We start from the raw sequence: 11,619 nt of genomic DNA, 5'->3' as shown, positions 1-11,619 counted from the left end.
CATCTGCTAAGGATTCTCCCAGAGATTCACAAGTTTCCTTCTTTTCCTTCAGGTCTCTACTCTTCTATGGCTTCATTAGAGTGGCCTTTCCTACCACATAACATGACGTCTCATCCCTCGTCATCACTTTTCTCTGGGTCCCCCTTTCCTGTCTATTCTATCATCCTTATCACCATTTGACATACTGTACATTTATCTGTTTATTATCTTTCTCATTAGAATGAAAGCTTCATGAGAGGAAGGACTTTGTTTTACTCACTGCTGAATTTACATAGTTTAGAAGTGTCTTCAGAACTTGGTAGGCCCTCCGTATTTATAGGATAAAGAAATGCGGTTCAGGAAAGATTTTAAAAAGTTGATTGTATCTCAACAGACTTCAGAAATATGCAAGGGATTAACCTCTCCAGATAAGGGAGACTGAGAATAGCAATACAGGAACGTTCAATGGTGCACACAACCATGCGAAATCTTCAGTGAGGTCTAACTCTTCGCGGCCTTACCCTGTAGCCTGCCAACTTCATCTGTCCATGAGATTCTCTAGGCAAGAATACTGGAGTGGGCTGCCATGCCCTCTTCCAGGAGATCTTCCCTACCCAGTAATGGAACCTGTGTCTCTTTACCACTGAGCCTGCGGAAAGGTCCAATATTTAACGGTAACGAGGATAAAAGCCACATGACTTAAATAACATAAGATGGGGTGGCACTGGTGGTATAAAAACATTTTATTCTTCTATTAAGACCCAGTTTTCCCTTGTAGGAGAGTTAATTTTTCACCACCCTTCCGACTTTCTCAAAAAACTGAGCGCTCTTTAACGGTGGGGGTGGAGGGCTGTGTTTTACTCATATTTTTATCTCCCAAGTTCTTAAACAGCATATATTCAATAACTGTTAAAAAAAAAAAAGAAAAAAAATATCATGAAGCACTTAAGAAATGGACAGTTTGATATACACGAGCACGGAAAAGATCTTCAAGACACTGCTGAGGAAAAAAAGGCAAACAAAAGACGTACACAATAATATGTACAGTTCTGCACACTTTAAGGCTCATTAATCTCAGGTTCTTCCACAACAATATACTTGAAACAACTATGTATAAAATTTCATAATGCTGCGCATGAAACAGAAAAACAAGACCTACGTCTGGAAAGGAGGGTGGTGGATGAGGTCTTTTTGACAAGGAGAACGCATTCTTCATTTTTTGGTTTGCCTTTTGTTTACTGTTAAAACTATTTTTCAAGAAAGTGCGCATGAATTAGATTTCTTCTCTAATGAGAAACAGGGACTGACAGGATAACGATTTTATATCACTTCTGATACAAGTGAAAAATGAAACGCCTTTCGGAAGATTTAGGAAAACCAAACCAAGCCGGTAGAGAAGACAACGCAGAAAGTAACAAGGCTGCACGCTCCAGCGGTGGAAAGACAAGTCGCCAGAGCCGAGATTGGGGGAGGGGAATCTGAGCCGACGTAGAGCGTCACTAGAGAAAGCCACGCTGAAAGGCCGGCGGGATCCCGTGGGGGGCGGGGCCAGCCACGGTGCGCATGCGCACCCAGACTCAGGTGGCCGCCGCCGCGGAAGTGAAGCCACCTAGAGACGCTGCGCCGCTTGGGTGCTGCTGCGCGTGCGCGGGCGGAGCGGCGCCGGAGTCGTCTGCTTTGCCGCCTCCGCGGCTGTCTGCCCCGGATTTCAGTCTCGTGCTTCCTTCGTCCGCTCGCCGGCGGGTTCGCGCCCCTCTCGAGCCCCTGGTCAGCGAGGCAGGGGAAGGGGTTGGAGGGGGCTGTTGACCACCGCCCTTAAGTTGTGCTCGGGGCGGCCATGTCGGCCGGCGAGGTCGAGCGCCTAGTGTCGGAGCTGAGCGGCGGGACCGGAGGGGATGAGGAGGAAGAGTGGCTCTATGGCGGTACGGAACTTCCTGTCCCTTCTCTCTCTCCCGGGTTCTCTCAGGCTTCCCCTCCCGACCCGCAAACTGCCGGCATCCCGGGCCCCTCACGCCGCCGCCTGCGGCCTTCCGTGCGGAGCTTCTCCGGCCTGCCTTAGGCCGAGCGCGGCGTGCGCGTTCCCCGCCCCCCTCCGCCTCCTCCCGCCCAGCCCACGCCCCCAGCGCGCAACGAGCCGGCGGCTGCCGGGCCCGGCTGGGCCGGGGGCGCGGGGTCGGAGCCCAGCCTCGCTCTGCTCCGCGCCCGGGCTTCTCGGCCGCCTCACCTCTGCACTCTTTCACTTGTTTCTTGTATCGGTTCTGAGCTTTGTTGGCGTGTTTCTTGTTGCCCTTTGACTGTAGGATGCCCTTCTTGTCCCACAAACAGTCATTCTGTAATAATAGCTGAATAAAGTTGATGCTGTGTTAAAACTAACGTCTTGTTTCTTGATGGTCAGTTTGTGTGGAATGCACCTGCAAGGGTACCTCCTTGTCTGAAAGTCGTGCTTTAAAAATAATTAATTAAAAGAGTGAGAGAAAGAGATGGAATACCTTATGGCCCATAAAGAAAATCCCGAATGTCTCCTGTATTAAGGTGAAATTTTTCTTTTTTAAGAGACTGCGCTTTAACCCACATAGAAGTACCTCATGTCCCTTAGGCTTATGGTTTTCAGTATCATCTCGTGTATCTATCTTTTCCACAAAATGAATTTACTGCATCTTTCACTTCCCCGTTGAGAGTTATTTGACATTTGTTTTTTAACTTCCATGAAGTCACAGCCCCTTTTCGTCTGTTACCAGCGCTAAGTTTGCAAGTTAATGTTTGTTAAGTGCCTAAAAGGCATATTCTCGATTGTGTTCAGAGTAGTCTAGTAAAAGTGCATGTTTGGGCACCTTGCCGCTCCTTGACGTGACTCTGACAGATTTTGATTTTGGTAAAAACTTGTAAAATACATTACCTTTGGTGCAAGATTTAGTACTCTTTGAGATGTAACTGTGTAGGGTTTCTTTTACAAAGATCTAGAAATCTTTAATCCTTAAAAGTTGGTTTTTTAATTTACTTTTCATTAAAAGCATAATCTTGTTAAGTCGTTATAAGGTGATCTAACTCTGGATGTGCTTATAGGCCCATGGGACGTGCATGTGCACAGTGATTTGGCAAAGGACCTAGGTTAGTGCTTGTGATGATCCCTTCAGATTTTCATAATAACGGTTTCTTTAAGAGTGATTTGTTTGTTAATCTTATTTATTTATGTATGTATTTTTTTTGGTAGATGAAAATGAAGGTGAAAGGCCAGAAGAAGAAAATGCCAGGTTAGTGAAATTTCTTGTTGATACTTAACAAAGATTGTGTGGTACAGTGGTCCTGTCAACAGACTTGTCAAAATTATTTCATTGTAATCATTGGCTTGAATGAGATTGGAAGACTCTGAGTCCTTTATGGTTTATTACTATTTCAGGATGTATCTTATACCAATTCTGTTTCTTAATAGCCTAGGGGACAAAAAGGTTTTGAGGTAAGGGTTTGAATATTTTTCATATTAAGTAACTTCATAACCTTAAGTGAGCTCAGTAGTGGAGTATACAGTATAACCATTACACTACTAAGGAAAAAAGGTTTAAATTTTTAAAAAATAAAGGATTATTTGGGTAACTACTTTGACAACTTAACAACTTAAATATTTCAAATTTAAAATTAAAAGTGGAATTAATGAATTTGTTATAAGATTGAAAGCATTTGTTAGATTATTAAAAAGTCTGAGTGTCATTTATTGAGCATATCAGGGAGCCAGAAACTTACCCTAAATTTGAAATAGCTCATGGATACAAGTACATGGATACACGCTGACATTACTCTGACCAGATTCCTTAGTGTCTTATAATGGGGGAGGCATGATTGCAAAAAGGACTTTTAAAGAATATTTGGGTTTAAAAAGAGGAGAAAATGCCACTTCACACCCACTAGGATGGCTGTAATCAAAAGACAGGTAGTAACAGGTGCTCCTGAAAATACAGAGAAATTGTAACTCTGATGGTGGAGTTGTAAATGGTGCAGCTACTATGGAAAACTGTCTGATAGTTCCTCTAAAGGTTAAAATGTAGAGCTGCCACATGTTCGTGATCCAGGAATTCTACTCCTAGATAGATTCTTTAGAGAAATCAAAACACACATCACAGAAAGTTTTATGTGAATGTTCATAGATAGCAACATTATTCATAATAGCCAAATATGAAAGTAACCCAAATGTCCATTAAATGATGAATGAACAGATTTAGAAAAGGGGTATATTCATAAGTTGAAATACTGTTTGCCAATAAAGAAAAACAAAGTACCGATATGTATTAGAATACAGGTGAACCTTAAAAGCATTACGCTTAGTGAAAGAAACCAGTCACAGAGGACTAAGTACTGCGTAGTAACTGCGTTTCTGATTATATTAAGTGTACACAGTAGGTAAATACAAAGAGACAGAAAGTAGTTAGTAGTTACCGGGGTAGGAAAAAAATGGAGACCAACCAAATCTGTAAGATTTCTTTTTGGGATGATGGAAATGTAATTAGATAACAGTATTTTGTCTTCATACTTAAAAATCTTCTGGTTGTATGCTTCAGATGAGTAGATTGTATGGTATATGAATTGTATCTCTGCTGTTATTTTTTTAAAAGTGAATGAAGGGAAGAAGTGAGAAATGGAAACAGCTTAGGGGGTGTTGAACTTATTCTTCGCTTAAAAATACCCCTATTTTGGACTTATCTTTTTTTTTTTTATTAACTCAGTACTGTATCATCTGAAATCTTGTTATTTAATTTTGAAATGGATATATCCAAACCAGTTCCTAACCCTGATCTCAATAAATCACAAAGTTAGGATTTGTGTAGTGTACAGTGATGAAGGTAATATTACTTCCTATCCTCTTTTTCAGTTAGTCCAGAAATTAAGGATAATAACACGATTTTGTGAACTAGTTTTTATTTTATTTTGTTAATATGAGTTCTTGGCTACCATTCTTGAAGTTTATTTTCTGATTTTCTGATTTCTTACTTCCTCAATACACAGCCTGATTAAATTGATTGGAGAGGAAGCCCTCTCCCTCCCTTGTCATTGTCAAAATATCTACATGTTCCTTATTAGCACTTTATTTGGAAAGCTGTTTATGTCATCCAAAGTAAAAGATCTATCTTTAAAATTTTATTTTTCTAGAGAAAGCTTATAATTTTACCACATTTCTAGCATTTTAGTGGTGATAGAGAATAAAAGCTTGTCTGTTGAGCACAAGCACCCTGACAAACCTGTGTTCTGGTATTCAGAGTGGTACATATTACATTGCCCTAAATGAGCGAGCTCCTGCTATTAGTTTTCCCCAGATTCTTTGTGACTAAAAAAGTGACTAACCCATCCTTGAAATTGTCATTAACCATTGCATTGTGCTATCTCTAATTGTCATGTTGCATTGATCCAAGTTTCGGTTAAATATACTGTTTTGTGACATTAAAAGAACAAGCCCAGCTGGTTTCTGAGAAATGTACTGAATAATTATAGTTGCATAGTTTTTTCCTTGGGCCAGTGTAGAACAATGAAAATTTAACAGATAAATTTTCAGGTTTTACCCTTCATTTTGCTTTATTTGGAGATTGTATTATGGAAAAAAAAAAAACACTTTAGAGATTTAATTGATTCCTATAGAAACTGTTTGACAAAAAGTGAAGTTTAGAAGAGATTAGCAGGAATTCAGTGAAAAGAGCTTTGAACTGTATCAACATCTAGATGTTTTTCCTAGAAATGCTTTACCTAAATAATTGTGAGTTGCCTTGTACCTGAGTTTATTTATCTGTAAAATGAGGTTAATGGTTAATTTCTACTATAAAAATTATAATTGTTAAAACTATAAAAAACCAATTGCATTACACTACTGGGACTTTGACTTCATGGATAATGGTCATATGCTGTCTCGTGAAAATAAGAGTGTTTATTATTGTTTAGCAATTTTGTTATAACAGGGCAAATTCAAGTTAATAACTAGCCTTAAAAAAGTATTTTTGTCATGTGTGAAAATTAGGTCTGGAGCTCCTCACTGCCAAACTGGAAGGCAGTCTTAAATGAAAATTAACTTTTTTTTTTTAATCTTAAAATTTGTTTTTTATTTGACAAAGGACATATATCCAATAAGATGAAACTATAAAATGAGGAAGAAGCTTGTGTGTTAACTGAATACTGGGTTAATATGATCATACTACCCATCTGAGTTCCTTTGGCACCAGGGAAAAGAGGAAACTGTTACATAGACCTTGGCAGTTCCTACAGTAACTCAATGTTCAAGGTAGTTTTAGGGTAAATAAGATTAAGTATGATGCATATTTTAAAAATGTAAAAAACTCAAATTGTTCCCCACCATCAAACTGCAAATTTGGCATCATTAACAAACTGTGGATGCAATTCCATTTTACTTACAGTGTTGAATGTACATGTTTTGTATAGGCATTAGGAATAACAGAGTAAGACAAGTGGTTTTTACCATCTTTTTTCTTATCCAACGGAGACAGTAATTTCAAGAAACTATCAGACATAGCTTAAAAATACTACAGTGCTCCATCCTTCAGAAAAGTAATACAAAGCGTGTGCTTGTTTTTGTTGCTTGTAGTGCCAATCCTCCATCTGGAATTGAAGATGAAACTCCTGAAAATGGCGTACCTAAACCGGTAACACAAGGCTTTGAGATCTGGTTACTTCTCTGTTCAAAATCTTTATCTGTAGTTTCCCGTTCACCTAGGAAAAAACCCCAAATTTAGCATTACTTGCAGTATTTTACATGAGAATTAGTGGGAGGAAACTCTAGATGAAATGGAGCATTTACAAAGTCTTAATGTTTATTGCTTTAATAAAGAGCAGTTTATTATTAATAATAATAGCCTAGTTTTTTCAAAGCAAACACTGAGTCTTGCAACCCAAGTTTATCAAGTGTTTTTAGCAGATATATCTATTTTATTTATATATATATATATATGTGTGTGTGTATGACAGTCTGACCATATGCCTGTTAAAAGTGATGATTTGCAGGTGAACAAATCATTGGTCTTAGGAATATTTTAACATGCTTTAATCCTATAAAAAAGAAATTGTATTCTGCTAGCTCGAACTTGTATACAAAAGACTTAGCCTATGAGTTCTACTTTTTAATTTTACTGTTATGTGACTAAGCACAAAACAGCCTTTTAGAGTCAAAATAAAACCTTTGTGTATGGCCCAACTTTTACTCATAGAAACAAAGTATTCCCTCAGTCATTTGCATGCAGGGCCTCTACTGTGTGTAAATGATTGTCAGGAGTAAATGAACTGTTTTTTAACTGTGGTGATTTTAACCATGACTCTGTGACCCTTAAAAATTATTTTCCTTTTACCTTCATGTTCTTTCTGTTAAGAATTCCTCAAATTTTCTTAAGTTTGTCTTCTAGATATTTTAGTATGTTGCCTTAGATCTTTTTTTAAGAGCAACAGTTCTTAATAGGAAGAATACATGTGGTGTTATTTACAAAAAGACAATGATGAGAAAAACTTTTACTTAACATCGTTATCCTTTTGTCATGTAAAACGTCAGAGTTGTAAATGAGTTGCAATAGGCAGCAGCACTATAACTTTTTCCTTAAAAGGAGCTCAAAAAATGCAAAGCAGTTACCTTTTCCATCTCAAATGTTGAAATGGATTAATGAGTGCATTTTGTGGTGGTTTTTTTGGTGTAGAAAGTGACTGAGACTGAAGATGACAGTGACAGCGACAGTGATGATGATGAGGACGATGTTCACGTCACTATAGGAGACATTAAAACAGGAGCACCACAGTATGGGTGAGTTATTATTAAGTAACAGTTGTATGTGCTTAAATCAAAGGCAGTGTGCCTGTATCAGGCAAGTAGAGATTGATTCCATTGTTTTTACAACTTTTCCATCTGACCAGGATATGAATTCTTATTAAAATTTCATCTGATAAATTGCTGAGGCAGTAGGTACAAGTTCTTGTCACAAGGAAAAAAAAAATATTTGTAACTATCTGTGGTGATGGATGTTAACTAAACTGACTGTAATCGTTGTGACAATTTATACATATATCAAATCATTCTGTTGTAAACCTAAAGTTAATACAGTATTATATGTCAGTTATAGGGCTTCCCAGGTGGCACTAGTGGTAACGAACCTGCCTGCCATTGCAGGAGACATAAGAGATATGGATTTGATCCCTGGGTCGGGAAGATCCGCTGGAGGAGGGCATGGCAACCCACTCAAGTATTCTTGCCTGGAAAATCCCAGAGGAGCCTGGAGGGCTATGGTCTATAGGGTCACAAAGAGTCAAGATACAACTGAAGCGACTTGGCACGCATATGTGCATCTAGTTACATCTCATGATGTAAAGGGATTTCAGAATGAAATTTTTTTCCTTAAATATAAAGTTAGGTAAACTTGTGTGGAAGAAGCAGTTTTTTATTCTTGAAGTGTTTTTACAAATTAATTGAGTGCCACAGATTCTTTAATTAGAATTAGAAAACCTTAAATTGTTGTTTGCATCTATATTGTTTTTAACACTTTATTACTTTTCCAGACCTGAGTTTAGGTTCTTTAATTTTTTTGTTCAATAAAAACAATACCCAAAGTCCACTTTTTTGCTTTTTATAGTGTATTTTTCAAGTGGTTAATAATCCTGAGAGCTGTTTATGCCAATATCTTGTCTCAGGGTCTATAGTCTGTAAAGCTGAATCAAGTGAATGGACTGCTGAGGAATAAAGTATGGATTGTGATTTTGTTATGGTGGTAGAGTAAGAGTTGACATTTTTTCTGTGCTTTTCAGTTTGGATGTATACTGTGTTACTAGCGCATTGGAAACAAACTTTTCCTTAATTGCGCTATGGTTTATTAGGCAGTCTTATCTGAAATGGAACAATATATACATAAATGCTTTTGAATATTTTACCTAGTAGAGAAATTTTTTGAAGTTGTTTCAGGAAGCTTAAAGGTTATTCAGTTGTCATAATTAGTTTTGCATTGTGATAATGACTGCTTGTGGAATTTTAAGACCCTAGCAACTTTTGGGGGGGCTGGATTTAAATGATTCATGTTAGGGTAATGTTTGATGTTCTCATTCCCACTTAAATGATTAGTGTTGAGCTTGTGATGTTAGTAAGCCTTTACGGTAATAGGCCTTTGTCATCTGGGCTTCCCTGGTGGCTCAGATAGTAGAGAATCCACCTGCCGTGCAGGAGACGACCTGGGTTCAATCTCTGGGTTGGAAACATCCTCTGGAAAAGGGAATGTCTACCGCCTCCAGTATTCTTGCCTGGAGAATCCCATGGACAGGAGGAGCTACAGCCCTGCTGGCGGGCTGCAGTCCCTGGGGTCACAAAAAGTCAGACACAATTGAGTGACTGACACTTCGACTTTCTTTTTTATCTGCACTACACAGAAGGAACACTTTAAAATAATACTGTAGTATTCATTGCATTTTTAGTAAATATTGTTCTCTAAAATTATTTGTATTTGTAAGTATAGAAGAATTAAAGGAAATGGTGATTATTTTTTATTAATATGACCAATTTTGGGGTAAGACTTTCATACAAATATTAAATACACATAGACTCCCATAGTACTTTATCTGAACTTTATTTCTTATAGCAGTTTCATGGATTGTAATTATGTTTGCATGTTTATCACAGTTAGACTCTGAAATCTTTGAGTAGAAACCATGGTTTATGAATTTTCCTATTTCTTACATTTTCCAACATATGGTATTTAGTAGATGTTTGTTTAGTAAATAGACTGCATGTTAAAAAACACATTTGTGTTTGAACTTTTTTCTTCCCTCAACATTTGACCATTAAAATTTTCAAACATTCAAAGAAGTTTAAGGAATTGATGTGGACACCCATTTACTCATCAGCTGGATTATATAATTTATGTTTTGCTGTGTTTGCTGTATCACCTATCTACTACCTACCTCCATGCTTCCACCCACTCATCAGTCCATCTTTTCTTTTGTGTTTTTTAATGCATTTCAAACTAAGTTACAGATCTTTCTGGAGAGTATAAAGCTTTTTAAACCTTGCTATCTCAAGATATAGCCATTGAAAACTGAAAGAAAGCCAAGGAGAAAATAAAATTTGATGAATATTTACTTTGTGCAGTGTTTTCAGAAGCAAATTTAAAGAGCAAATTGTTTTTAAGGAACAGTGCTAAATTGGTTTATTGTAAGCTGCTAGAAAGTAAAAACTAGAATTGTTGTAGGTAACATACTTTTTGTTACAGAGTTTATTGTATCTATAAGTAGGGTAGGAAGAAAAGCAAATCTTAGGGTAGGAATAATTTACCTTGTATAGAAGAGTGGCTTCTCAGCTATGTCTTTGAAATTCATCTGCTCATTCATTAAATACTTTTTAAAGATAGCTTGTCTGGCATTCTTTTAATTGAAGATGGGAATATAAACTGTTCTTGTTTATCAAAAGTAGTGAAGAAGACAGATATGTGAGCAGACACTTTCGAGCGAGTCTGTGTAAGTACTTAGCCGGAAACATGTACAGTGATTTAAAAGGTTTGAGAGGACGATTGCTAAAAGTCTACATGTGTTGAAGAGAAAATTCTAGAGGAGGTAGTATTTGAGTTTGTTTCAACAATTCTTGAGACAGAAGGAAATGGACTGATGGCTTTGGCAGAGGAAGCTACTTAGATGTAGTAGAAGCATGACTTGGAGGAATCAGAATGCTGGAGAATAACGTAGATGAGAAAGGTTGCTTCTTTAAACCACAGAAGAGGGAGGGTAGTACATTTTTGCCATGTCATCATGGAACCTTTCAAGGTTAATAGGTAGGTCACATTTGAAATAAAAGTCTAGCAGAAGTAGTTGAGATGTGCTAGACAGATTAGTAGGTTTGAAGTGATCATGCACAGGGGATGATGATCAGCACTAAACAGCAGCAGTCCACAGGGGCGGATGGGATAATTTCATATGTGTGAGCAAAGAGTAAATGGAAATAACGCGGTAATGGGTGGTTATAGACGGAAAAGGAGATAAAGGACTCAATGACTTGGAGATTTCTAGGTGAGTTCATTGTATACGTAACAGTGTATTACCATATATGGGTACGGTGGGAGGAGCAGGTTAAAATAAAATTTCTTGGCACATTTAATTTGAGGCTCCTTTAGACATCCAGGTACATGAGATCTAGCCCCTAGAGAAGCCTGAGATCTCATGGTGGCAGGGCAGCTATTGACTGGTGTCAGATTTACTTGAATACAGTTTTCCAGACAGTGAAGCTTCTTTACGCACAATGAATGCAAAGGCTTGGTGGCATTAAAAAAGAAAAGTAACATTTTAAAAGGCACAATGGGGAAGGGAAAGTAGTTGGATGGGAAGTAAAGAACTTCATGTAATGAACTACGGTAAGCCATAAATACTGTTTTGGTTTATCCTTTAGCAGTTCTGTTAGAGGACCATTTGGAGACAGTCCTTGTTTTTTGTACTTTGACTTTCAAATAGCTGGGACTTTTGTATATCTTATATAGATACCTCAGAGTGCTTTTGCTGTGCTGAACTTGATTGTTGAAATGTAAGTATTAAGAGGCAGGAACCATATTTGTCCAGTTCCTCATTCTCTCTCCTTAGCTTAGAACTATATGTGATACGTTGTTGGTACTCAAGCATTTATTGTTGTGTGTGACTCTTTCG

At 37.8% G+C, this 11,619-nt stretch overlaps 1 protein-coding gene across 16 annotated transcripts in view; it reads left to right on the top strand.

Annotated features, from left to right (window-relative positions):
* Positions 1-1,579: 1,579 nt before the first annotated feature.
* FIP1L1 (factor interacting with PAPOLA and CPSF1) overlaps positions 1,580-11,619 on the top strand; it is a 65,206-nt gene continuing 55,166 nt past the window's right edge. For 4 of the 16 annotated variants that reach the window (XM_061145965.1, XM_061145962.1, XM_061145967.1 and 1 more), the window contains exons 1-4: positions 1,584-1,901; positions 3,191-3,230; positions 6,557-6,614; positions 7,653-7,756. In XM_061145965.1, coding sequence (XP_061001948.1) covers positions 1,817-1,901; positions 3,191-3,230; positions 6,557-6,614; positions 7,653-7,756 — 287 coding nt within the window. In that variant the 5' untranslated portion in view covers positions 1,584-1,816. Of the gene's footprint in view, positions 1,902-3,042; positions 3,088-3,190; positions 3,231-6,556; positions 6,615-7,652; positions 7,757-11,619 lie in introns of all 16 variants that reach the window. The other 12 variants (XM_061145966.1, XM_061145957.1, XM_061145963.1 and 9 more) reach the window with 7 other exon arrangements.

Source organism: Dama dama, chromosome 6 (assembly GCF_033118175.1).
Source record: "Dama dama isolate Ldn47 chromosome 6, ASM3311817v1, whole genome shotgun sequence".
Lineage (NCBI taxonomy): Eukaryota > Metazoa > Chordata > Mammalia > Artiodactyla > Cervidae > Dama > Dama dama.
The sequence above is the reverse complement of the archived record's forward strand: the minus strand, read 5'-3'. Positions and strand labels throughout refer to the sequence as shown.